The sequence below is a fragment of the Daphnia magna genome, linkage group LG3 (assembly GCF_020631705.1).
Source record: "Daphnia magna isolate NIES linkage group LG3, ASM2063170v1.1, whole genome shotgun sequence".
In the NCBI taxonomy this organism is placed as follows: Eukaryota; Metazoa; Arthropoda; class Branchiopoda; order Diplostraca; family Daphniidae; genus Daphnia; species Daphnia magna.
The window spans coordinates 13,646,570-13,674,503 of NC_059184.1; the positions used below are offsets into that span (position 1 = coordinate 13,646,570).

The 27,934-nt window shown below is 39.9% G+C and overlaps 1 protein-coding gene and 1 long non-coding RNA gene across 7 annotated transcripts; one reads left to right on the plus strand and one right to left on the minus strand.

The window, feature by feature from the left end:
• The first annotated feature begins 74 nt into the window (after positions 1–74).
• LOC116918260 (ecdysone receptor) lies at positions 75–26,603 on the plus strand. 5 transcript variants are annotated; one of them, XM_045171280.1, is made up of 9 exons: positions 75–252; positions 8,937–9,473; positions 9,785–10,320; positions 21,895–22,077; positions 22,162–22,302; positions 22,888–23,087; positions 23,176–23,343; positions 23,421–23,793; positions 23,898–26,603. In XM_045171280.1, exons 2-9 carry the CDS (start codon positions 9,154–9,156, stop codon positions 24,137–24,139), a joined length of 2,163 nt encoding a protein of 720 aa, XP_045027215.1. In that variant the 5' UTR covers positions 75–252; positions 8,937–9,153; the 3' UTR covers positions 24,140–26,603. The 5 variants fall into 5 exon arrangements, with proteins under 5 accessions (XP_045027215.1, XP_045027218.1, XP_045027216.1 ...); XM_045171281.1 differs by lacking the exon at positions 75–252 and adding an exon at positions 5,930–6,521; XM_045171283.1 differs by lacking the exon at positions 8,937–9,473 and having other exon boundaries at positions 78–252.
• Positions 25,508–27,934, minus strand: LOC116918268. Of its 2 annotated transcripts, XR_004391468.2 has the most exons (3): positions 27,619–27,934; positions 27,339–27,540; positions 25,508–27,200 (listed from the first exon to the last, which is right to left on the minus strand). It is a non-coding gene; the product is annotated as an uncharacterized LOC116918268 (long non-coding RNA). The 2 variants fall into 2 exon arrangements; XR_006644419.1 differs by having other exon boundaries at positions 27,339–27,934.

The window sequence follows — 27,934 nt, forward strand, 5'->3', positions numbered from 1 at the left end:
TTCAATAGATATGTATCCTACAAAAAAGATTTAGACGTTTGGTTCAATTGGGTTCTTCTCCCCTAACTCAGTTTTCATGTGCAGTCCGCCGGAGACAGAGCGGACGACTGTGCGTGCCAGTGAAAAAGACAAGTTGGGTTCATTTTTCGTTGGTTTTTCGGCGCCGTTTTACATAATTACTGTGTTCCAATCAAGAACTGAGTACTAAACTCACGGGAAAAATTTGGCTTATTTCAATTCACACTCAAAGTGGTAAGTTTCCAATCATATTGGCCTCCATCTTTAAAACTCGTGTTTTTCTTTAAGGGCATTTCCAATGTTTTTCCCTTTCCCCCCTTCTCTCTCTCTCTCTACTCCCTTCCCATCAAGTGTGTCTGTGTGTATATGTATGCCGCAGTGGCTGACCTAGTTTCCCACACACACACATCTAGCCATGTATGTATACGGCCTGTGTGTGTATATATATGGTAGAGTTTGACTAGATAGAAGTTGGAATCTCGCCAACAACCCGCGGTTCTTCCCTTTTTTTTTTCCATGCTGTGCATTCGAAAAGGGTTCAATTCCCTATTTTTTCGAACAACAACAAAAAAAAAAAAAGACTTTTGATTGGCCAAAACCAAATTCTAAGCGTCGTGATGTTTATGTCCTCGTGGCGTCGATTTCGTACGTTTTTCAAGTTCGTAACCTTGAAAATCGATTTTTTTTTTCTGGTGTGTGGTTCGTATTTCGAAATGTTGAAGATTTTGTGATTGACCGGAAAACGCAGAAGCATTAAAGAAAAACAGCTCGTGACACAACACGCCGAGCCCCGGGTCAAACAGCATCGAATTACCTTTGAGGCTCGCGCGCGCGCGAGATATGTAAATAAGAGCCGTTCTTTGTTTTGTTTTTTTTCAAGACTAAAATCTCTATCGATTGTTAATTCAATTTAAAGCGATATGTGAAAAATTTACATATTTTTTTTTTTTTTACAAAACAAGATTTGAAAAGAGGAGGGTCAACATCTTGTAGTTCGAAAGAAATCATCTAAACAGTTTCGAAAGAAATGGGCGTATTTTATTCCTTTGTGTTCCTAGAAATTGTAGATCTACCTTCGACTATTAAATCCCTACAGGGTGTTTACATTAACATTCCTCCCTCTTTTTTTTTTTTTTTTTTATTAAACCCATTTGATTTTTGTTGTTGTTGTAATCCCGTCCAGGTTGATTAAACCGAAAAGTCACGTAAAAAAAAGTTGTTCACGACAACTTTTTAAAAAATGCACAAGGTTGTTTGAGCGGGAAAAAAAAGGATTGTCTTTTCCCGCGTCATTCGCAGATTATCTGCGTCTTTCAACTTTTTTTTTCCCGCCTACCTTTTGTGGGTGTGTGTGGGACGTCGAGCATAAAACATTCAGATTTTCGCGGGAAAAACAATAAAATTGGAAAGAGACGCCATCTTTTTTCTTGGTGATTTACATAAGGCGGAATTTAATTTGGGGTGAGCATCAGGTAGCACACACCATGTCAGCATAAAATTTTGTTGCGTCGCAATGTTGGTTGAAGCCAACTGCTCTACGGCTCTATTTGTTCGTGATCATTTGCATACCACTGTTTCACAAAGACAGGAAATCAGCTGATAATCTTTTTTTCTGATTGAGACCGCGACATCACCGGTAACGAGATCCCTTCATGTGTTTTTATCAGAGAATTCATTATTGGGGGGATTTAAACTTTTTTGTGTCGGGATTAGACGTCGCTGAATTAGACCGACAGTGAAAAAGGAGAAGTCGAATCCATCGGTGGGGGGGGGGGGAATCAAACTTTTGGGTTGCCAACTCATCCCTTGTGCCCACTCGCGTTTTTTTCCAGAATGGGGTCAACACATCCCGCACGCAACTGTCGTTCGTCACAACAGTTCGCTTTGCTGAATTCGCTTCTTTCTGTCTTCCCCGCGATTTCTTTAGAAAAGAAATTACGTGTATCTATCTAAACACAAGTTTGGCCGATTAGAGGACAATGTCGGTCGTCAAATCAAGTAAATAAAACATAAATAAATAAGGGAAGCCCACGGTTATATGGTTCTCTTGAATGTCTAACATAAATTGACAAAAAAAGGAGGAGGCGGGGTTGGTTTCTTGTGTCGGCAATCTGAATTGCGACGTGATTGACATGGCAAAGAAGTACGCACAAGTGGGTTTTATGGCTCCTCTAGCAGGAAGAAAAAGAAAAGAGGTTGTTGATTGAGTTCACGTGAACCCTCGTGATGAACTGGACACACAAAAGACGTGATCTCATCATCTTTTCCTATTGGATAGCATTCCCTGTATTTATTTATGTTTGTGTGTGTGTGTGTGATTTTATTGCCGTAATCGGGTTGTAGACGTGGAATGTCATCTGATCTCTGGCGCGTTTTCACTTTCACTTGAAAAATATTTGGAGGACAACATCATTTTTCGGCGAGATTTCTTTAAAAGTTGGTCAAAAAAAAACCTGGACGATATTGGAGAAGTCGGTCAGTGCTTTTCGCTGGATCGGTTTGATGTATTGGTCATTTAAGTCGGGGGGCTCCATTGATCACGCGTCTCCAACCGCAAACGCAGAAAGGGAAAAGTTGGCGTTCGGTAGTTTTGAGATGATCAACGGAGTACGTCGTCTGCTCATGAGTTGCGGATACGATGAGTCTCGGGGGTTTTTTGCCGGAATTACCCCTCACCACCCCACCCACCTTCTCACTATATGTGTACGTAGTGTACAGTATATGTAGTAGTTTTGCGGTGTGCATCCGCCCATTTAGTGGGTGGCTGGCAGTTTGCCAAGAAAAATGCAATCAACTCTCTTCTTCTTCTTCTTCTTTCCCTCTGTGTGTAGCTCTTCTTCAACGTCTCTCTTCATCTCTATAAATAAAAAGAATAAAAAAAAAAAAGGAAAATGGCCAATAGGGTGGGTGGTTGGGTGGCGCAAAAAAAAAAAGTTATGGAGGAAGGAGGTCAAGTGAGCCATAAATTCCTTCATTCCATCTCCACATTTTACCGTTTGTGACGTGCAAGTGTGTGTACTACACACACACACACATTGTGTCTGATACTTTTCTGCACGTAGCAAGAAGAAAACAAAAAACAAAAAGTCAATAAGGTTTGAATTACATTTTCGTTCTCGTGAATGGCACAAAGCGTGATTGTTGACCCCGTTGTCATGACAACCTTGTTTTATTTTTTGTTTTTGAAAGAAAAGAATCATGTTGGTACATAAATAACACATTTTTTGGGTCGTCGTACATTTGCGTTACGTACTCACGTTTATGCTTATCGGGACGTATTAAATTGTTATCAACACGACAAATGTATTTTTTATTAAATTTCTTTTGTCCATTTTTTTTCTCATTTTTCGATATTTGAGGACTCTAGACTTTAGTAGAAAAAAAGGGAGATGTAATGGTACGTACACTAATCTAACGTGACCTAGTTTTTCTTATCCGCCGCCGGCCGACTTGGCTCTGCATGCGAGTGTGTGGTGGGCGTGCGGGAGCAGAGTGACGGGGGTCAAGACTCACGCTCTTTTTTTTTTTTTTTTGCCCGTCTCGACGCGACGTCTCTTCGTTACACGACAACTGTACAGTCAGCCGTATGTGGATTGGCTCAATTTCAACAACAAAAATCGAAAGCGAAAGGGGTTTTTAAAGAACGGGAGGACTTTTGCCAATTGGGAAAAAAACAACAAGGAAAAGGTCTGGCCCGTTTTTCTATTTTTGTCTTTCTTTACTGTTTTTAAACCGGTGAAAAAAAAGGGGGTGGGGAGGGAAGGAATGAGTTTTGATTTGAAAGGTAGAGATTGTGTGTTACCAGCGGTGTAGGGAATGTATGGGCCTGTTTAAAGGGACGGGGTAGAGGTCATTGTTCACGGACGATCGGACGGAAGCGAATGAGAATGAAAAGAGGGGGAAGTAAAGAGAGAGAGAGAGATGGATGATGGGCGTGAGATTCTCTCTGTGTGTACAGTGAGTTGTTTTTGTTGCTTTATTTCGATGTATAGAAAGTGACACACTTTCACTTGTTTTCTGGCCCGACGCCTGACGTCATCCAACTTTTATAAAACACAAGAAATTCGTTTTATTTTTTTTTTATTGTTGTAAACCCTTTTGAGTTTGGGGATCGATTCTACTTTTGAAAAAAAAAAAGGGAACTTTCGTTCTTTTGTTGTTGTTGGTTTTTTCGGAGTTGAAGGGGGAGGTCTATTCGAAAAAAAAAGTCGTTTGTGACAAAAGAAAATACGGAACAAATGTTTTCTTTGCAACAATAAAGTGTGATCAATTTAAGAGAAAGGGAGCTATTCTTTTTTGCAGCATTGAAATTGCAAGTTTGTCAAATTTTGTTGTATCGGTCCACACAAAAAAACAAACTTTTGTTTGGACTCTCTCTCTCTCTGCGTCCCAGGGTTTGATGGATTTTTATTGAAGGAGAAAATGTCTTGAGTTACATCATTGGAAGAAATATAGTGGAATGGCCGGAATGTAATGGATAACCATCCGTCATTTAGACTCCCCCAAAAAAAAAATGCCATTCCGGAAATTTATTTCTTTAGATAAATATTTATTTTAAAACTTTTTTTTTTTATGTGTGTGTGTGTGTTTAGAAAAATGGCGGTATTTTCAAAAACACTTTGCCTTTAATCAAACAGTGTATGAACACACAATGAAAAGACAAAGTGGAAAAGAAAAAAACAAAGCAACGAACCCGGAAATGAGTTTCCCCCAAACACCACATTTTTTGTTCATTACGTATTCAAAAAAAAAAACGCGTTCCCCATATGTGCGTGTAAAACATCCGGTTTTGCCGCAACACGGACAGATACTACATTTAACTTGCTGGTACCTGTGTACGAACTGAAATGTTTCAGCTTTAAAAAAAAAAAAAAATCAGGTTCGAATTTTCAGGTGTAACAAAAGATCGTTTGAAAATCACGGCTTTTGTTGGGGATGTTGAGGGACCTTGAACCTGTCGGATGGAACGTGTTGAAGCAAAACATACAGATTTAAAAAAAAGCAAACGAAAAAGGGCGTATTATATTTGAGCTTTTAAAAAAAAAAAAAAGTTGGGGAGGTGAAAGGGATTAGACCTAGGATTTATGTGTTTTGTTGCTTGACTTTATTGTCTTAGTTGAAAGAAACACGCAAGAGATTAACCATGATATATTAACATGTCCAATCTGGCAATGCTTTGTGTGTGTGTGTGTGTGTGTGTGTGTGGTGAGGGATCGAATGTCCACTTGGGGATTTTCTTGTAGACGAAGAAAAAAAATGATTGCATCGGGTCATTGAACTTGCAGCGATGAGGGAAAGTGACGTCACCTGTTTGGGGGATCAATCCCGTCTACCACCTCCGCTTTTTAATCAATTTGAGATATTGAAAAAAAAATGCGCTCACTTTATTATTATTATTTTTTTTTTCATAAACATCGGTGGATGTTTGTCAAATGCGATGTGATTTTTGCGTTACAAGGATCGAAAAGAATCAATTAAAGTAGGTCTCCATTTTGCCGCTTTTCTACGGTTTGGCCTAGTTTCTAATTTCTTCACACACACACACACACACAAAAAGGCAAACTGTTTAAATGATGCCGCTAGTTGTTGCAAGTACCTCTTCTTCGTTCGTAACTGGGTTAACCGCCACCTCATTTTCACGTCGGCTTCGGGAGTTTAAAAAAAAAAAAAAACTTTTTCTTTGGGCTGCACGCTGTTGTCGTTTTAACATTTTTTTTTTGCGGTCACTTTTTCTCTCTTCGCTTCTTGTTAGTCCCTTTTGCAACGAGAGCGTTTCAAATGGTTTTCTGCGGCTTTCCCGAATTTTCTTTTATTTTTCAGCCGCTAAGGAAAAAAAAAAAAAAACCCGCCATTTTGTTTCTACTATCAAAAAAGAAAAAGGAGGTCGAAAAACCCGAAATGGTTGACTCCCATAGCCGCCAGGTGTATGACACAAGCTCCGCCTCTCCGTCAGGTTTTTTCAACACCAAAATAAACCGGAATGCGCTGGGGCCGCCCGAAGAAGAAGAAGTTGATGGTGGTGTTTGGGGGAGAAGGGCTACACACACACACACGAGACTACGGGCATATAATCATGTAATAAAAAATAAAAAAATTCCCTTCTTCTGCGCTCTCTCTTTTATTCCGTTTTTCTCTCTCTGTCTCCGTGCGTGTGTGTGTAGAGAGAAGGTTACGAGGGAGGTGCACCTGGAGAAGAACAGAGAAAAAAGGTGGGGATATGTTGTCAGTGTGTATACAGACTCTGAGTAAGAGAGAGAGAGAGTCTCTGGCATAGAGAAAGAGCAGGGTTTTTTTTCTTGTGCGTGTGTGTGTGCGTGTGTGTGTGTGTGAAGAGTTGGGGTACAAGAAACGGAAAAGTTCTTTTTAATAATCAAACAGTTTTTGGCTTTTTCTGTGTTGAGTTGGGGTTTGATTTTGTTTTTTTCACACGTGGAGGCCGTGTCATCGTGCAACTTTTGATCGGATATAATTTTTTCTCGAATCCCCCAGGTGCGAAAACTCAGGTAAATCATTCATACAGTTGCCTTTGATTTTCCACGAAGAAACTTTTTTCTTTTCTTTTCTTTTGGAGTCTGTGTGAAACTGTGAGCGCACCGAAAGAAAAGGCGGCCATGGAAAGTGCAAGGCAAAAAAAGCTGAAGGCGCTAGATGACCTAAAAAAACAAATACAAACGTATTTCTTTTTTTTTCAAATCTAAGAAAGAAACACGAACATGGACGACTAAAGATATTCGTGAAAATTTATGTTCTTTTAAGAATACTATTGTTTTAGTTAGTGATGGATTAATTCCACTCTAGTCTGCAAGCGGGGGGATTGGGCGGATCAAAGTTCTTCTTCTGCTCGATTGACGCCATTAATGGATGACGGTGTGTCCTTGGTTGACTTGAAACATATATTTTTTAAACAAAAAGAAAAACGTCCCTCCTTTATTTTTCTTGACTGTTGGCGGGGTATTTATTCTTTCAAGACTTCCATTTCGCTACCATCAGAGCGTGAAAGTTGACTCGTTTACCTTGAACGATCAGGGCGCCCACCACCTTCCCCCCCCTTTGCACGTACACATCTATCTCTGTCACGATATACACACCGGGCTTACCAAATGCCCTCATTTTATTTTAAGAGTGAGCCCTTGTTTGTTTTTTGTTTTTTTTTGTTTTTTATTATATACCGATCGATTTATCGCTTTTGCGCAATATTATTTTTTTGATTCAGGCGCGCAATTCGATGCTGGTTGCGTTTGTTTGTTTTTTTTCCGCACCTGTTGGGGTTTATTGGCCTCATTTTTTTTTCGTAATAAGAATACGGGTGTCGTGTTTATTTTGATGTGGGTTATTTGTTATTGGGACCTTTAAAAAAGAAAAAAGGGAATTAACCTTTTGGATGACCTTATTTTCCTTTTAGATGGCGCTACCTTTTTTCTTGCGTGTGTAATGCAAATTCGTGACCTTGGTATTTCAAAAACGGGGAAGAAAAATTAAAAAAAAAAGGGTCAATCCTCCGAAGAAAAAAAAAACTTTCTACATTGTCACGTGACGTTAACCGCCGAGTTCTTGTGAAAGCGTGACGTCATTTTGGTCACACAAAACGGCGGTGGGGCTGGGGGGGGCTTGAAATTTTCGGTTTGAAAGTGGATTCGAGTCTAGTCTGTTAATAATAAATTTCTGAAGAACAAAATTGGTGAAATTGTTGTTGAAACCAATCGAAGCGCAATGCCTTCTTTTATAAAGAAAAAGCCAACTGTTGTAGGAAGCCGACAGGTGGAAAGGTTCGAAGAAATGCCTTGATATCCGCCGGATATCAATAATAATATTCAAGTGCGTATCCGTTACAACCGGAATTTGGGTTTTTTTCCTTTTTCTTAATATCTAAAGCAAACAATGTGGGTGGATTATTGCGATCTTGTTGGGACGTCAAACACAAGTAGATTGTGTCTGTTCATCTGGCAATACGAAACGGAAGTTGTTCCAGTTTTTCCTATGAAATGTCCAATTTAATATTTTGTAGAATGCAGCTGTTGTCTTAGAGTAATCTCTTGTTTCGTCGGAGTCTGACGTATAAGATAACACGAGCCCCCCCCCCTTCAAAATCATATCAATATTCTCGTGAAATTGTATAAGCTACTTGTGTATACGTCTCTGTTATGAATTATTGATTATGGCGGGGAAGCAACGATTAAAAGAGAGGTTGAGGGAAAAACAGCCTTAAGGGTTACGGGGGGGGGAGGGAAAGAGAGAGAGAGAGAGAGAGAGACAAGAAGTTGATTAGCATTAAATTTTGGTTCTTCCCAACCAGTTTCAAGGTTTTCTTCTTCTTTTGCTCTTGGGGCTTGGTGCTGAAGTTGAACGTTATCATCATCGTCATCTCACGACGACGAAAGACACAAGAAACTCGTTTTTTTTTTTCTTTTCTTTTTGGGTGATGTCCTTCGTGATTTTCCTCGTTTCACGAAGTTGCAACCAGCTTGTGTCTTGTTTCGGCGGGATTTTTTTTAATCCTAACCCTCCAAGGAAGGAAAAGAAATAAAACGCCCCTGGCTAAATTACGTCTCTTAAGAGTTGACATTGTACTATATATCTTGTTTAAAGTACATGTAACGAGGAAAGAAAAAAAGGGAGTTAGACATACACACACACACAGCTAAGAAACCAAAAATACGTAGGTGGAACTTGAATGGTTTTTTTCTTTTTGGCCGGGGACGTATACGAGTCCTTGATCTGAACGCCACAGGATGTTGTTGGGTCACGCGGCAGAGGTCACCCGCTGACGTTTGAGATTTATGTCGAAATGTTTCTCCTCCCCCTCCCCCCTCTCTATCCGAACATCGCCCCCGTTTTTTGTTTTGTTTTTTTTTTGTGTCAATTTTGTTGTTGTTGTTGGAACAATTGAATATCCGATTTTTCCCATTTTTTATTTACAGGTGCGCATTTTTTTTTTTTTTTATTGAAATTTCGTACCGTGCACGCCATTCTTTCCCTTACATTTTTCGTGATTACGCAACACGCACATTGGCCAAAAAAATCAGTTAAAATAGTGAGAGTGTGCGCGCGTCTCTTAAATAAAAAGAAACAGTGTCGGCATATAGAGAGAGAAAGAGAGAGAGAGAGATCCCGTATCGGTGGAACTGCACCGAAACAATGGAAGTGGAACAGCTGGAACGTTCGACTACTGGCGCTGGCCGTGTATTTTATCGGCCGGCCTCGCGTAATCGAATCAACAGTATGGAAGGTGTGGTGATAAGTGGCGCAGAGACTCAGCAACAGCAGCAGAGAATCCGGTTGGCATCTTCCGTCCTATCGGTGGCCACCATCATCAAAACGGAACCGCGCAACTCCGATTCACCCACGACCACACCTCTCCAACAACAACAACAACACAACTCTTCCTCTTCTTGTTCTTCTCCTTCTCCGTCCTCTGCTAGTTCGATCCGTCGATCACGCTCCCGCATCAGTACAGGGTAAACAATCATTTCAAAAAAACAAAACAAAAGATGGTGTGGGTGATTGTGTGTGGATGATGGACGTTTCCCCCCTCCAAAAAAAAAAAAAAAAATCTTTTCTTTTATGTTTCTGAAATTGCAAATCCGCATGCGCTTTTCACATTTTTTAAAACACAAAGATGCAAATTAAACACGGCTATGCTTTTTTTTTTTTTTTTAAATATTGAAATTAATAACTAATCCCGCCCAAGGGCAGGAGTTGATTGTTGTGTTTGATTTCGAAAAAGACAAACAAAAATGAACTGATAAATATTTCAAAAAAATTGTAGGGGAGGCAGCCCATTGGGTAGTTCACCGTCACCGACGTCGCCATCTGCCGCAATGCACCCGATCTCCATGTCGTTGCTACATTCATCGTCGCCGTCATCTTCGCATCACCACCATCCGCACCATCCGCATCAATCGTTTTACGGAGGAGGATCGACGACGCCTACGTTGGTAGGGGCGTCGGCCAGCGGATCGGTCCATTCGCCGAGCCCGTTGAAACGATCCAGGCACATCAACAACAACAACAACAACAACAGCAGCAGCGCTATGGAAGAATGGTTACCTTCGCCCGGCCAAATGTCTGTCGATTCCATGTCGCCACCGCCTCCGCCCAGCAGTTCGTCCATGTCGATGAGGGCAGACGGCCTTTTAGAGCCGGGCCAGCAACAGCAGTTGCAACAGCAACGCGCGTCCAGCAATGGCCATTCTACCTTACCGCCTTCGGTCATCTCGTCGTCGAACGGCTATTCACCATCGCCCATGTCGACGGGCAGCTACGAGCCGCCATTCAGCCCTGGCGGTGGAGGAGGCAAATTAGGTCAGTCCCCCTCCCCCTCTCTTCTTATTTTTCTTTTCTATTTCTCTTTACATGAAGGGAAGATTTTTATTATTATTATTATTATCATCGAGTTTTGGCAGGGAGCATGTGGTGAAAAGGGACGCATTTAGAAAACATTGGTGAAATAAGACTCTCTCCTAATTCGCTCTCGTGGAAAACCGTCTTCTCTTTTTGATTGGGACGAGAAGCGATCGATCCGCTTTCTATAAGGATTCCGTGGAACGGGCTTCGCTACCAGTCCGTCTTTGTAACACAGTTTTTCGTCGTTGTGTGCGTGTGTCGCTAAAGCCCTCGATTGAGGGTCACGATCACGTGCCGCAACGACTACAGATGGAAGCTCTAAAGGAAGACAGGGAACGCGTACATTTAACCGGATTTTTTTATTTTTCAGGCCGTCCCGTGTGTGTTTGTTGTTATTGAGGGGGAGGTTGTCGAACGCACCGCCGTTGTCCGGAGAAGGAGAGCTTGACCAATTAGATTAGAAGAATTCCCGAGTTTTCTTTTCTTTTCTATGTTTTTTTTTGGTGGGCTTTTATTTTTCTTGGGCGACTACGGTGCCATCTAGCGGTCGTTTTTGATACGTTTAAAAATGAAATGGTGGGCATTTTGTTCAAAGACGAATTGGCAAAGAAAGGAGTCATTTCACGTACCTGTTTCGCCTGTTGTTTTTTTGTTTTTTTGTTTTTTTATCTGCATTGCAACAATCGATTGTCAATGACTTTGAGTTGTCTCTCAACGATTAGCCTTGATGTGTCTTGAAGGTTTGAAAGTTTTTCCTCTTTTTCTTCTCCTTTTTTGAACCGGTCGGCTAACCCGGCACTTGTTTTGCCAAACAAAACAACAAACCAATGAAAAGACACAGCGTACAAACAAAAATGAAGGGAGGAGGGGAACAATCTGAAAAGGAGTTGAAAAGAAAAAAAAAAAAAAATTCACGGAGCGAGACTCACGCAAAGGTATGACGTGGCGCAATATCACCATCAACCCTTTCCATCTTCACGTTCACCTTCGGCCCTCGATTTTTTTGTTTTGGTTTGGTTTTTGTTTTTTTTATTTCTCGTTCACCTGTAGCTCCTCAACCTCGATATCTTCCTCCAATCAAAAGATTGGCTTACAGATTGAGATGGAAGTTGGGTGGAGGGCAACAGCACCGGCCGAGTTCTCTCTTTTCCCTTTCAGCGAGAGAGAAATTTCAGAATGTGTTGATTTTCCGTCTAAAAGAATTCGAAAGACTTGTTAAAGGCGAACAGAACAAGTGAATAAAAGAAGGCCGAGAAGAAGTGAACCGATGTGGCAAAATGTTTTGTCCAAGTTGTTGCCCCATTTCTTTCAAATGAGGGAAATGATTAGAATGTCGAGACGAGGACAGACAGTGAAAAGAGAGAAAGAGAGAGAGACAGAAGAAATATAATAATAATAAAAAAAAAAGCTGTTGAATGGAGTGAGTCAGTAAGTAGGGCGTGTGTGCGTTCAACTAAATATAGCAAAGTGGTCGGAGCACTTTCTCGATACGGCGCAGATCCCTTAGAAAAGGATTCCCGCAGGCCAAAAAGTTTTCGACGCAAGGGCGACTCGGCAGTCACGATTTTTCTGATTCTCCTTTTTTTTTTTTTTTAACTTTTGTGGAAAAGGAGAGAAAGAGAGAAAGAGAAAAGATAAGAAAAAAATAAAAAATAATAATGACTTAAAATCGAAATGCGCCATTTCCTGGAGCGTTGACTTATTTTTCTTTTGAAGTTGCCTCTATTCTTATTATTTTTCTTTCAATAATTGACTCTCTCTCTTGTATTTCCTTTTGGAACTCAACCTTGGATTGCACATTTATTATAATAATTATTAAATATGTTTCCCGTGAACGCCACTGGGGTAATCACGAACTCGACATCAAGTTCCCTTTTTGGTTCATAGATGGCGTTAGAATTCCCTAATCTTCTCAATTAAATCAGTTTTTTTTTTTTTATGAATAAAACTAAAAAAACGAGTTTGAAATGAATGTAAACTATAACTTTGAACTTGAAAAAAAGGGGGGGGGGAATTCAGAAAAGAAAAGAAATAAAAAAAAAAAGGAAGTCGAGTGAGCTCGGCCAAACGGGGACGATTTGAAAAGAATCGTAAGTCGACGTCGGATAATCATTGCGATGATTATTATATTATGTATCTTTATATCGAGAAAGGCTCTTTCTTGTTGGCTATATGGTACGTTATTATAATAGTAGCACGCAGTCGCGATTTCCTTCCCGTTCATTTTCCTGTCGGCCCTGCCGTTGCGGAATCAACAACAATGGAAGTCACGAACGACACACACACACACACACAAAGTCCCTTTTTCCTCTTTCCTATCCCGCGAGAAAGAGAAAAAAAAAAAATGGGGAAGAAAGGGAAATAGTGTCACGACCGAATTTCCTGTTAGCCTATTGGGGCTAACAAAAAAGAAAAGGGGAAAAATAAAAATAAAATAATTGTGTGCACTATTGACAATGATTTTTCTTTTTTCTCTCTCTCTCTCTTTAAAGAATACAACCGAAAATATCACATTTTTTTGGAATGTGAAGAAAATGACGGTCATCATTTATTTTATTTTTTGGGGTGCGAGAACAAATAAATGTACATTTAAATCAAATAAATTGCTATATTATAAGGAGCCGGATCTATTTTTAGATATTTTTTTTTTTTTACTTTTATTTATTTAAAAAATAAAAATGAAAATAAATAAATGTAAAGATGCGGCATCGACCATCTGTCGTCGATATATATTTTTTTTTTTACTCGAGCAGACACATTATGGCGGATGAAGCGCTCCCGCTGGGTACCGTGAAAGAAAAAGAAAAAGAAAAAAACCTTCACTCTGCGATTAAAAAGAATCCCGCGCGCACCTGTTGCGCGCGCGCTTAAATTTTCTAATATATATATTTTTTTCTTTTTAATTTTCTATTTAAAGAAAATTTTTTGTTTCCTCCATCTTAAAAACGATTTTACTAGCGAATATAATTCCTCGAATTGAATTGCATTCAAATTTAATTCAATTGGAATAATTGTTCTAGTTTTGTTGAATCGAGTTTGCGTGGCCGACGTTGGAAACAATTGAATTCGTAATGCCAATGCGAAATGAGGACGTGCTACTTAATTCAGAACAAAACAAAAACAAAAAACTGTGAGAAATTCTGACGGTCACGGTCGCTTATTGAAGATGGAAGACGGTGGCGCCACCATCGCTACTCACGACCGAAATTAAAGAATATTATTTTTTTCCATTTTTTCAAGCGTGACTTAGATATTCAATTGCTCCATTCGAGAGTGAATCTTTGTTGGCCTGAAAAATGAACATAATTTACTATTACAAACCACCGCAATGTGTATTCAAAAAATGAAATGCGACAGATGCCACGGTGGTGCGCTAGTTGTAAAACAAAATGAACGAAAACTTCAATTCACTCGGTAGGAAAAATTTAAATGATAATAAGTACAAGCTCAAGTTAATAACAGGTATAATTGGTTTGCAATTTCATTCAGTTCATAAAAAAAAATCTCTTAAATTCGAAGCTTTTTATTTCATTTTGTTTTTCCAACTCCCGCACTTCCTCGCAAGGACGTCCGAAGGTTAATTATCGCCTTCCACTCCACCGTGGCATCATCATCTTTTTTTTTGTGTGTCTGTGTGTCTGTGTTAACTGCGGCTCCGATTAAGAATTCAAATAACTTGAGAACATGTACACAAAATCCTCGCAGAACGAACAAACACATTGTAGTGGGGTTTTATTTTTTTGCATTGTCACACAACAATCTTTCTTTACGTAATCTCCATCGCCCATATAATTATTAAGGTAGAAACTAAAAACATTTATTATTTGTCCACTGCGATGATGATGACAGCCACAATTTCCCATCGCACCGAGATGCAAATTGGTGTGTGTTGTCTCTACCCCATATCATCATATGTAAATAATCTGAGCTCTGACTACTATGTGCGCATTAATCAATTAGCTCAGCATTGTAGCGTTTATAGTAAACGAGCTGTATAAGAAGAGAAAGTATTTATTTATTTTTTCTTTTCAAAGCGGCCAAGGCCGGTTGTTTCCCTTTTTTTTTTATAGTTTGCTTCATTTATTTTCTCTCTCTTTGGATCGGTGGTATTGACCGCATCGTCCCACTGATTTTGTTATTCTAGCGGCCTTGTAATTGTCCATTGATGCGATTCAATCGACGATGCCATTTGTGTGCACTTGTTGTTGGCTCTTTAACCACATCGCCAGGTGTTTTCTGTATGAATTTGTGTGGCGATTTGGGAAGCATTTCTTTTAAATGAGGCTTTAAAGAGAATCGATCATTCCCAAGCGTCCTTTATAGAGAGGTGGGTCACAGTGTTACACCCGGCTTTTTCGATCGGCCAAATTCAATTTCCCCTGTTTGTTCTGTTTGTTTATTTTTGTATCCAGAAAATGTTGACAGTTTACGTTCGATTCGTGAAAGAGGTTTCCTTTCGCCATTGAAAATGTAATGGAAAAAAATAATAATAGCCAAGAGTGTAAGAAGCGTGTAATCTTTTCACCAACGACTGCCACGCCCCGTATCAAAAGATTGGATCTCGAATGGCTTCAGGTGTTGATCAGAGAATAGGCAAACAAAAAATCAAAACCTCTCGAGATCTAACATTTTTCTTCTTCACTTTGAAGTGTAAATCAATTCATCCCTCGGTTTATCACGTTGTCGTGAAGGGGGGACCTATCCCAATCGTTTAATTCAGTTGATCTGCACGTTTTTTTAGTGTGTATACCTTTATGGATTAAATGTAAAGAGGGTTGAAAAGAACAGGAGATCAGGGGGGGGGGCAATATTCCCGAAGGGCCTTTCGTTTTCTTAATTTCTTTTTTTTTTTTTACCTGGTTCACAAGAACCTCCCCGATAGCCATCGTACCCAATAACCAGTTGTTGTTGTTTCTTTTTCCTCGTATAGGCTCCCTTCTTTTGTTTTAAAACTTGGAACCATTTCGTTGTTGTTTTGCCTTGTCGTTACTATGGCGACTCGATGACTCCATTTTGGATCGTTGAGATAAACAAAACGTTTTTGTTTTTTTTTTACCCTGAAGGGAGCATTCGGCAAGTTAGTATAACTTTATGAGGATAAACTTACGGCTTGAATGGAGATATCCAATCGGGAACGAAAACATAAAACAAGGGGGGGAGGGCATAAACACACGCCCTTGAATTGCGCCATTGTCGAGACGGAAAACCGGTGAAGAATGCGAAAGAAAAAAATAAATAAATAAGTTAAACGTGAAAATGTGTGTATTAAAAATCATAAAAAAAAACGGGAACAAAAACAAGGTCGATATTTATGATGAAAATCAGAGGCAGAGAGAGAAGCATTTAACAAACATAAAAAAGAGAGTGTGTGTCGTTGCGCCACTATTAGAGACACTGGTTACGTCGCACAGGAGGAATCGCTTGTGGACGACCATTCGTTCCGCTTGAAATAAGAAAAGATTTTTCCTTTGTTTTCTTTATCGCTGGGTTGGTTCGTTCACCTTGCCGCAAGCTCCACAATTATTTATTTATTTTTATTAAACCTCTCAGGCCAGATCGTACCTCTCGATATCTTTTTCGAAAGTAACCTGTAGAATTGGATGTTTAGGTTCAAATGATTAGAGCCACTTGTTTACCTACCCCGCCAACTGTCTAAATGCAATTCATTTGAAAGTTTCTAGTTTTTATTTTCATCGGCTTTCAACGCTCCAGTGAAGAAAAGACGACTTTGAGAACGTCCCCCCTCCTCATTTTTGTTTTATTGAACGCGGGACGTTGACTTTTGGTCCATAGAGCCGTGACCGAATTCACGATCGTTTTTGTTTTTGTTTTTTTAACGCAATCATTTGAAAACCTTGGCAACGATTTTCAAGTCTTCTTTTTTTTGGTTTTTTTAATCCATCAGATACGTTAAATTTTTACGAAAATTAACACAACCATTTCTTCGTGTTTTTTTTTACAACCTCCTTTTTTTTCGAATTTCCCGCGTGAGTGTTTTATTTTTTTTTATGGAGATTAGCTAAAAGGAATTTCAGTGGCGATACGCTTAGTTGATCAAGTGATGCGCTTAAAAGGAGCATCTTCCATGTACAAAATATAATTTCGTTAACAAGTTTTTTCATTTTTTTTTTTTGCTACAAATAAAGAAAAAAAAAAAAAAGGTTTTGGTTTCGGAAACGCTTCGTTGATTTTCCTGTCCTTGAAAAATAAAAATAACATTTTGGGAAATGGCACCGCGACGCTGGGCGTCTCCCGTGAGTCCAACTCGGCGTGAAGGGTGAAAAGTTTTTAGGAATTTCTCGAAAGGAAAAAAAAAAAAAAAAAATGTTGATGCAACTTGGGTGTGTAATCATTCACGTTTGAATGATGCAATTCACCTTCAAAACCTCGATGAACAATTTGTAACTTGATTTTTTGGTTGTTGTTTAACTTAGCCAATAGGGGGGTGGTCGTCGTACGGACGTTGTTTCTATGTGTTCTCGGACTCTTTTAATTACTGCTGCCATTACCTGTGTCCTTGTAAGCCAAGAAAAAAAATAAATAAAGGGACACATATATTTCTATGTTTGGGGCGGCTTCTTTCCCCCCCTGCAAGTTGGAGGTCCGCCGCCAGCCGTCAGACACCGACAAACCCCCAAAGCGCGAGCGCACCTGTTGCCTCTTCTTCCTCATATGTTTATTTCTTCTTTCTTTTATATGTATATAATAAGACGCAATTCAACCTTCTCTCTTTTTTTCTTTTCCCCCTGCCTTGTGGTATGACATGACACGAAGAATGACGTCATCCACTTTTTTGAATGTTTTCTTCTTCTTCTAAAAATAAAAAAAGGAAGTTGGCATTTTTCAAAAATCAGTGAAACTTCCTTTTTCCTATTTTGGTTTGAATTTTCTCCAGTTGCCGATGCAATGACCTGCCCCTATTTACCGACAAACCTCATTTGTTTAGATTTTTTTTTTTGTTTTCGGTTCGTTCTAAGAAAAAAGAAAAAATGCGACAGATGGATTTCTTTTTAAACGAAGACCGCCCACAGTTTTGTTCCGATATTCTCCCCCAACTCTAAAAAAGAAAATTGTCGGTTACAAGGTCATCAACTATAAGAACATGCAAATTCTATGAAATATTTCGATTTGATCATGTTTCTTATTTTTCGAGGTTATCTGGCTGGTTCAAAGTTCCCTCTGTCACAAGAGCTCACGTAAAATCCCCAATAACGAAAAATGCCTTTCGTTTCCAATGAAATTTTACATGGCGATCGAATAGTTGAACGAAAATGTCAAACGTTTGAAAAAAAAAATCTGGAAAAGATTGTTGGTGATTGTCGTAGCAAAGGAGACATAGTATCTGTGCCGAGTGTCAAAAGTGTCATCAGATACGAGTCGTTTAACACGACCTTTTTTTTTCTCTTCCGTTCGAGAGTTTCTCGAATAACGCGGTTGCGTGACGACTGTTTTCGGGGCGGGACGGGTGGGGTGAGCACATGCCACGAATATTTTGAATGAGAGGAGGAGTCAGAACAGACATTGTATTTCACTTACCTGTAAAAATTAAAAGCCGAATTTTTGGATTTTAATTTTTTTCATCGACAGATGTCGCAAGTTGTCACCAAAATGGATGTTCTTTTTTAAGAAAAACAAAACAAAACAAAAGGTTGGGGCTGGACTAGTGCGTCGCTGTCACTTTTCTCGTGTCCCCTCTTGTTTCATCTTCTTTTAAATTTTGATTCGATACTAAATCGGGAAAAATCGCAGCAGATGGTTTAAGACTTGCCCCCCGCGGGGGTGCACGCCTCGGGCTATCAATAGCAGACGAAATCAAGCGAAAGTACTTTTTTTTACATCAGCTGTGGGGGGGTTCGACGGACTTGATCCTACTGGTGGAAAACACCAGATTGTGTGTGTCTGGTTCCTCTCTCTCTCTGTGTGTCTCTGTGTTAGCACACACACACACACACACACACACACACATGAAGGGCGCCTTCTTCTTCTTCCTCGTTCGCCTTATCATTTTTTTCTTTTCTTCTGTCTACCTGTGTGTGTGTGGTGTGTGTTCTATAACCAAATGTTGGCCTTCATACCTGGCCGCAAGGCATCCTTGAAGTCTTTTGGATCACTCTTCCTTTTCATCATCATTTCTTTAGGTTTTGCTGTATTCTTCCTTCTTTCTCTTATTTTTTTTCAGCCTTCGTGTTGGCTGGAAACTATTTTTTTTTTTATTTCTTCTTCTTACCTGTGTCGATTTAGCTCGAGGCTTTCGTCTTGCACACCTTGATCAACCCCTCAGGGTATTGTTTTTTTCTGGTTTATTATTTCTTTTTTTAAGTTATATATATTTTCTTCTTCTTCTTCTTCTTCCCGTCTGTGTGAAATAATATACAACGGACAAATTATTCAAGAAATGCTTCTGGCTCTCTTGGCAATCGAAAGTGTGTGTGTGTGTTGTCTTTTCAATGCCAAAAGAGCCAAGACAAGGGTATAGGCGCTGACGACGCATTTGTGTTCCACGTGATTTTGGAAACCATTTTTTTTTTTCCCACTCTCAAAAGGAAAAAAAAAAAAAGTGGATCGATGTCGTAGTGCGGACGTACTTTGCAACAGGTAGCTCTTTTGTCTCCAAAAAATTGTTTTTTTTTCTTTTTCCTTATAGTTGCTGAAACCTTTTTTTTTTTTTTTTAAGAGGGGAGGAGCTTTAAACTTTTTTTTTTCTTTAGCATAAAATAAAAAAAAGTTCCACCCACAGAAAAGAAAAAAAAAAATTTTGGGGGTTTTTCGGTGTGTGTGTGTGTGTGTGTGTGTGTTGTTCTTCTTCTTCCTTTTCTTGTTTCTCTTTTCTTTCCGTCTGTTTGAAAGAGAGAGTGGTGCTGGTAGGGTGTCAGCGTCCAAGTCTTGGCAGTCGGTTTTGCGACGTCAACCAGTTCACTTGGGTGTGTGTTGGTCGATTGTTTTTGTTGGTGTGTTCACAAACCGTCGGTGCAAAAAAAACCAAAAAACACAATCGAACGTCAAACAATTCGAAAAGAAAAAGTGTAATTCAAATTAGTGTCGAGGTGCGCTTGTTTGATTGTGTAGAGGACGCCGATTAGAGCGAAAGTGAAAATCGATTCCCATCGCTGACTGTTGTGATTTTCTAAACCTCATTTGGGGTGTGTGTGTCTGTGATCGGTTCTCCCGTTGTTGGCCAGCAAAATAGAAAAAAAGACGGGCAACCTTGGCCGAGTATCTTGTTACGCAGAAAAAAAAAAAGCAAATTGAATATTGTGCGGCTTTCAACGTCCTTGACATCAACGACATCGAAAATTAAATTGGCAAAAAAAAAAAAAAAGTCTTCCGCAGCTGGAATCGAACACGGAGGCTTCTTGTCTTTCTGTTTGTTTTTTTTTCTTTCGTGTTCTTTAAAAAAATCAAATCCACGTTCATTATGTGGCTGGTAGTGAGGCCACGATCGTGATAAGAACACGCACAAGTACAGAGTGTGTGGCGAGGGCGAGTGGATGGATTGGTTAATGAGCTTTATTTTTGTTCTGTGCTGCTCACTAGGCAATTAGCTGGTTGTATCGTCTTGCCCTTGTGTTTCTCTTGTCGTTCATTTTTGTTATTTTTCATTGACAAAAATGACCATGGGCGATCATGGTGAAGTCAGTTCGTCATCTTCTGTGCCGATGACCACATCTCCGTCTGCGTCCTGGCAGTCGAACCGCGCGACCAATCAACAGCAACAGTTGAAATACCCTTACGGTCACGTGACCCGCGGTGCCAACAAAATGCTGGCCAGTTACTCGCTGCCCGGTCAAGTGATGCGTAGCAACGCTGTGAGCACGACGACGGCCAACGGCCATCGCCATCCTCTTTTGCATCAGCATGCCCATCACGGATCGAATCAACAATCAACCGGTTTGATGCAACCGCCGTCTTTCGCTGCCAACGGCGGCGCAGGCGGCGGCATCGTTGCTGCCACCACGGCCGGCACGACCGTCTTGACCGGTTTGCACCACCACAACCAACTGCATTTACTCAACAATGGCGGCAGTCCGTCAGACGAGCATTCACTTCCGTCCTCAGATATTGGCGAAGTTGATTTAGATCTGTGGGATCTTGACATTAATGGACCGTCCGTCAGTCCCCAATCGTCGACGGGCGGTGGACACAGTCCCGCCGTCCCGCCAGGCAGACGATCGTCTGACACGTCCTCTACTTCAGGTCCCTTTTTTTTGTTTTTGTTTTAATTGTGTTACTTTTGTGACGGAGACATGTGTATAGAACGATGGATCATTTGTTTATTCTTCTGTTTTTTTAAATGGCCTTGTGTCACTCTACTGCGCATGTCCGTCCATCCGGAGCGGATGAATGTCGACCGTGAAATGAGATTCAAATTTTATTTTTTTTGTATGTGTGTGTGTGTTAAAAGATGACGATGGCACATCCTTTGCAGGAATGTCTTTCAAGTGTTTTGTTAACACAAAAAAAAAAAATAGAAAAGGGCGTCGCTAAATAACCCCGCCCTTGTCGTCTAAACAAGGCAAGTTTTGTGTGTGTGTGGCGTCGCGGCGCTGTCTCTCTTTTTCAAGGTCGACATCACCTTCATTCCACCTTCTCTTTCGGCCGATTAACCAACCGTGCGCGTGTGTGTGTGTGAGAGAGAAAACCGCATTCAATCTAGTGGTTTTCTTTTCTGTTTTTTTACATCATTTTTTTTCTTACCTTCTTGGCTTCGTTGGTGACGACATTCATACACCACATATGCCTCCACCCCCTCCCCTCTCCTTACCATTAAAGATGGAGAACTTTCTCTCCGCGTCTCTTTCTCACAGGTAGCAACCGGAGTTCGAAAAGACAATCGGAGGGGGGATTTTTTTTTTTTGTTCTTTTTTTAGCTTAAAACGCAGAAGAATCACAGAATGTGGATGAACAAAAAAACAATAGGAAATGAATAGAGGACACAAAAAGTTTTTTTTTTTTTCGGTGTAAGGGTCATAACTCCCAGGGCAAGAAGAATCCCCATAGCTACTTGCGTTTTTTGTTTTTTTAAATTTTAATATTTCCGCGGAATCGGCTCCGGAATTATTAGGGGAGGTGTTTTTTGTGTGTGTCTGGTGGGACCGAACTCCCCCCCTCTTTAAAAGAAAATAGTCCAGGCTATATAGACTGTGTCTCGAATGTCCTTGCGTGTCCTTTGAATTTTATTTCATTCTTTTCGCTTAGATACCAAAAGTAGCCAACATTCCTGGAAAAAAAAAATATAATTTTTGTTGAAACCCCTTTGTGCACTTAGTTCCCTTCTGAAATGTTCTTTGGAACTATTTTAAAGCGGTATTTAAAAAAGAAGAATTTAAAAAAAATATTATATTTTTTATGAGTCATGTTGTTTCAATTTGACAGATAGGGAAACTTGAGCCTGGAACATGTTGATTTCATCATTTCAGTGTTTTTTTTTTTTCATGTAGTCCAGATGTTTTTCATTTGAATATTTCTGATGAAATATTTGCCAAAATGATTGATTTATTTATTTTTTTAATTCTTCTCGCTTTATTTCAACAGGTCGAGAAGATTTGTCGCCACCAGGCAGCGTCAATGGCGGCGGTGGCTATTCGGTGGACAGTTTCACCGACGCCAAGAAGAAGAAAGGTCCCGTACCTCGACAGCAAGAGGAACTGTGTCTGGTCTGCGGTGATCGAGCTTCCGGTTACCACTATAACGCCCTCACCTGCGAAGGATGCAAAGGTAATCTGATTTACATTGAAAAGAAATCAAAGAAACAAATTGAATTGAGAGACTTTGGGGCTGTTTGTTTTTTGTTTTTTTCAGGATTCTTCCGGCGGAGTATAACGAAAAATGCAGTCTACCAGTGCAAATACGGAAACGGATGCGACATTGACATGTACATGAGGCGAAAGTGTCAGGAATGTCGACTCAAAAAATGCCTCACGGTCGGCATGCGGCCCGAATGTAAGTTTTGCAAACAATCAAATCTTTTTTGTTTTTTTTTTTTGTATAAATGACTGCGGGGGTAGGTGTAGTGTTATTCATCGAGGAAGACGCGCATTTCCCACACGATTCATTAGCGCAAACGCATGATCCATTTAATGGGCATTGTTTCTTTTCGGACGTGTATCGAATGTGTGCCTCTTTATTTTCAATCGTTACTTACTCGTTCCAAGTCGGTGCAATTGAAAACCCCTCCCTTTGTTGTGGTTTTTTTATTGATGGCCACGGTGTTGAAATGGTGAGACGCTTTTCTGCTGCGAGACGGGATAAACCACACACCGTACGTGTTTTGTGTATGTTAATCAGAGATGAGGGTCTGCTCGACATCCGGTTTCGATTCGAGTCTCTCTTTTTTTTTTATTGAATTTTTAATTAAGTACCAAGGCGCTTTTTTTTTTTTTTTAAAAATTTCATATCTCAAATGTGTCTCCAGTTCGTTATTTATCGATTTATGAAAGCATCGGGTTTAGGGAGGGGAGGGGGAATGTTAAAAAGTTAAAACAAAAATAATAAATAGTTGAATGATTGCACAATGCGTTGTGGCAGGTGTTGTGCCCGAGTACCAGTGCGCCGTCAAAAGGGAGGCAAAGAAAGCGCAAAAGGAGAAGGACCGGCCCAATTCCAGTTCTTTGGGATCACCTGACATGAAAGAGCCGGAAATCAAGGCCATCCACCAGCAACAACAACAGCAGCAACAACAGCAAATGCAGCAGCAGCAACAGCAGCAATTACAGCAACACATACACGTAAGACAAGCAACTCCACCTGTTGATGGATCGTGGTCGAACTCGTTTGTTTTAACAATTTATCATTGGGGCGGTGGCTCTCGACCAGGTGTTGGACGAGAAACCGATGATCGTTTGCGGCCCTGCCAACGGTGGAGTCAGCAACGGATCGCCCGTCAAACCCCTCAGTCCCGAACAGGAGGAGCTCATCAACCGGCTCGTCTATTTCCAGGAAGAATTCGATCAGCCGTCCGAAGAGGACCTGAGGAAAATTTCGGTGCGTTCGATTCCCGGATCCTCCACTTTCTTTTTTTCTTGTTGCATATTTTAATATTTCATATTTTCAAACCAAAGACGTCGGGCATTCACGAGTCGGACGCCGATGCCAAATTTAAACACATAACGGAGATGACGATCCTGACGGTGCAACTGACGGTGGAATTCTCGAAGCGGTTGCCCGGTTTCGACACGCTCCTGCGGGAGGATCAGATCACGTTGCTCAAGGCGTGTTCCAGCGAGGTGATGATGTTGCGCTGCGCACGGCGCTACGACGCCAACACGGACTCTATCGTCTTCGCCAATAATCTGCCCTACACCCGCGAGTCGTACAACATGGCCGGCGTCGGTGACACGGCCGATTCGCTCTTCCGCTTCGGCAAGACCATGTCTCTCATGAAAGTGGACAATGCCGAGTACGCTCTACTCACGGCCATCGTCATCTTTTCGGGTATGTTTTTATTTTATTTTTATTTTTGTTTTGTTTTTTAAAATTGAAATTTACATATTTTTGACCGTGAGCGGATTTTTGTTTGATTTCGTTTGTCTGATTAGAACGACCGGGATTGGTGGAGGCGAGAAAGGTGGAAAAGATCCAGGAGATTTACCTGGAGGCGCTGCAGGCTTACGTGATGAACCATCGGGTGCGGCCGATGACGGAGTTTGCCAAACTCTTGTCGGTGCTAACCGAGTTGCGCACGCTCGGCAACCTCAACTCTGAGATGTGCTTTTCTCTCAAGCTCAAAAACAAGAAACTGCCGCCCTTCCTCGCCGAAATTTGGGACGTCCATTCGTGAACGCCATCTCTGCCCTTTAGGAAAAAAACAAAAACGAAAAAGCAGCACGCCACGCGTGATTCTACTACACCTACCCCGCGCTCCGTAACACAAAGTACTCCGCGTCCAAAAGTGAAAAGAAAAGAAAAAAAAAAAAATCGTTTTGGCTCCTGCCCCAGATCTTTTTTTTTTTTTTCCAAAATCCGGACCAATATGCCTGGGTTTAAACAAACAAAACAAAATGTTCTTGTTATTGAGTAGATCGTTGGGAAGCGCGCGGACTTTAGTTAGTTGGCCCAGGTGTTCACGATCCAAGTATAAACGGAGAGGACGAAGTAGGCAGAGAAAAGAAACACAGTACCTGAGAGAGACAAGTTTCGCGCTTCTCTCTTTGGCGCGCGATTCATAAGAGTTTAAACAGTTAACGGTAAGGCTCGTGTTTCATGTTTGTACATGTGGTTTTGTGATGAAAGATCTTAGTGCGACGATAGAAAGGCGGATAGAAATCCACATTTTTAAAGCGTTTGGGTGGGGAAATGTAAAAAAAAAAAAACAAAAAAAAAGGGGGGCAAATTGTTTGTTTGTTATTAACGAAAGAAAAATTTTAATTCGTTTTCTTCTTGGCAAATTGGGTTGTGAGATTTAGGCCAATAATTTATGTTGCCGGACAGAAATTGTTTGCCCAAAGACTAACTAAGAAAAAAAAATTTAAAAAGAAAACAGACGATAGGAACGGACAATTCAAAATCACGGGGTTGTGACTTCTTTTTTTTTCACGTTTTTTTGTTATGTGTAAAACAAAAATTTCGTTTTCTGGTTTTTGAATAGCAAAAATTGAACGACATCTTAGCCCCGAAATTGAAAAAAAAAAGACTATTTATCTCTTCGTGCGATGTGTACAGTAAAGGGAAGTGAGCTGGTAATTTATATTATTGATTATGCAAAACGGAGAAAGAACACACACCCCAAGAAGGAAAATATCGTCGTATAAAAAATCCATTGATTAGCTGAATACTTTCCTTTTTTTCTTTTATTTCCCCATTTGGCTGGAGAAAATGTAGTTCGTGAAACAATTCATCGATCGATTGTTTCTCAATTTTCTCTCCCTGTTGCAACTTTGGAAAGTCAACACTAAAAAAAGACGTTCGTATGGGGTTACGAATGTGGACCATTTTTATATTTTTATAAAAGCAAAACAAAAACAAAAAACGTATGGAAAGGCGGAAAAGTTGCAAAAGCGCAAAAATTTGTTCGTCGTAATTCGACATCTTGCCGTCTGTTATATGTTGTGTGCTATCTCTGTTGTTGTAACATAATCTTCATAACGGCTATTGTTTCCCGCACAATCTTACCGCCCCTATCTCTCAATTTGGTTCATTTCTTTTTTTGTGTGTGTGACTTGTAACAAATCTGTGAACGCCATTTTCTTTTCCGCATACGCACACATACAAAAACACGAACACAGGGAGGGGAAAAATTAGATAATTGTTATTTTTTTTTTTCGGTTATACTTATTCCGTCTTTGATTATGACACGACCTTTGTCGTTTTTGTTTCCCCTTCCTGGCAAAACATGTATCCCTCCTTTTGCCTCTCTTATTTGAAAGAGAAAAAAAAATGTGGCAATATTATATAACCCCCCCTATTGTTTACTCTGATTTTTTTTTTCACGTCTCTCAAATTGTCGTTTCCATCAGGATTTTTTTTTTTTTTGGTGCACAAAAGAAACGGGGATTTCTTTTTTCCCGATTTTCTTTCGAATTCGTTTATCTTCTCTCATCAGGCTCATTTCTGTTGTAAGAAAAAAACCCCAAAGAGCCTTTGAATTGTTTCATTTGTTGCTTTAATTCGTTTGTTTGTTTTTTATAAACGATTTTCCATCGAAATTTTGTCACTGATAAGAAGAAGAAAAAAAGGAGAGAAAACCAAACATAAAAATGGTTTGCCTTGTTGTGTGTGTGTTTTTTGTATGTGAGGTGCTTTCAATTCTCCTATTTTATATACGCACACGACCGTTTATGATATACATATATACATATAATTATATTCATCCGGAAGTGCTCTATTGCTATACATGTAACACGTGTATCGTTTTGTGTGTTGTGTGTCTCTCTCTCTGTGTCCAGTGTGTTTCTCTTTACGGTGCTGATGTGTTCTCCTTCCTTCCTTTTTTATATAAGACACGAGAAAAAAAACACACATTTTTACCTTTGGTTTGTTTGTTTTTTTAATTTGGATGTGTACAACTTTTTTAATTTTAAACAGAAAAGCAAAAACAAATTTGATGATGATAAAACGGTGCGCGTGTTCGAAGATCGCCGGTATATGATAATCGTGTGTGTGTGTGTGTGTGTCAATCGCGATGTAAAACAACTAAAAAAGAAAGAAAGTTGTGTTGTTCTTTTTCTCCTGTCTCGGCATAACATATTATACATTAAACATGAATGAAAACACGAATAACGTTATTATATTGACATTTTGAAAGATTCACTTGTTCACGCTTTTTTTTTTCCCTGATTTAAATAAGGGGAATGATTTGCATTCGATAGTCGCACAAAGTTCGTGGTTCATCAGGTGTGTCGTTGAGGAAAAACTTTTAATCCCAATGTCAGATGTTCAAAATTTGGTAATCCATAAATAATTCATTAAAAAAAACAAAACAACAAAAAACATTGGGATGACGAAGAGGATTTGAGTCCATATCTGGCGGCGTCGCTCAAGATTTGTTTCTTTAAAAAAACAAACATGGCGGAATTATGGATGACGTGTGTACCCAGTCTTGCGTGAACTTGTTTCCCTTGACATTTGTCACTCAGTCACAGCCTTCGGAAAATCTCTACATGTTTCAGTCATTGGAGAAACGGCCAACGAATTATCATATCTGGCCGTGAAAATCTGTCGAGTCTGGCTGTCAACATTATGCTCACTTTAAAAGCGTTAGGTAATAAAACGAATGTAGTATTTTTATTTTTTTATTTCGTAATTCTACGCTTTTCGAAAAAAAAAAAAATAGTACAAACTAAAATGGCAGCTGTTGTAACCTTGGACGTTCGAGAAAAATGGTCACAAAAATAATAATCCACCTGTTGCAGCCGAAAGCGAAAATGAGCAACAGAAAACGCCAGATGGAGAATTGAACACAATAATATATATATAGTATATTTTTTAAACAGCGTGAAAAGCAGAAGATAAAACTTTTTTTTTTTCTCAAACATATTCACCTTTGTTGGCAATGAGGATAACGGTCTGACATTCACGGCCACCCCAGCTGTCGGCTGCATTTTTGTTGGATGCTGTGCGTGCATCTGAAAGAAACTTGTTCGTCTTTGGAATTCGTTTGGAACATCAGCTTCAGGATTTGGTATGTACTGTATGGCCAGGTGATGCATTGATCAGCGCACGGCCGCTTTTGTTGTTGTTGCTCTACATGAAAAGAGCGCCCAAATTATATTCTCTGATTTTCAAAGTGTAATGACGTTTAATAACTGGCATCATTTTTACGTTTTTGGAATTGGGGTCTGTACGTCTAGAGCACGTGTCTTAATCGTTTTTTTTTTCAACGGCCATTGAAAAACGAAGTGGAAGTTAAACGATGTGAATACCGTGCAATTTAGACTCGTTTTGACTCAATGTCGACTGTTGTCTGCTACGACATAATGGTACAGCAACTGCTTCTTATCGACAAAAATCACGAGATTTCGTGGAAAAAAACTCGACATTGACAGGAGATTTCGAAAATCCTGAACTTTTGTCTTTTTTTTGTTGGTCGTAAGAATGTACTACTATGTAAATGTATTATCTGAATTCCAATCTCCAC

Coding starts and splice junctions, on each gene's coding strand:
- LOC116918260 (XM_045171280.1), top strand. CDS start 9,154: ATGGAAGTGGAACAGCTGGAACGTTCGACTACTGGCGCTGGCCGTGTA. Junction 9,474..9,784: donor CGCTCCCGCATCAGTACAGG/GTAAACAATCAT, acceptor AAAAAATTGTAG/GGGAGGCAGCCCATTGGGTA. Junction 22,303..22,887: donor GGTCGGCATGCGGCCCGAAT/GTAAGTTTTGCA, acceptor GCGTTGTGGCAG/GTGTTGTGCCCGAGTACCAG.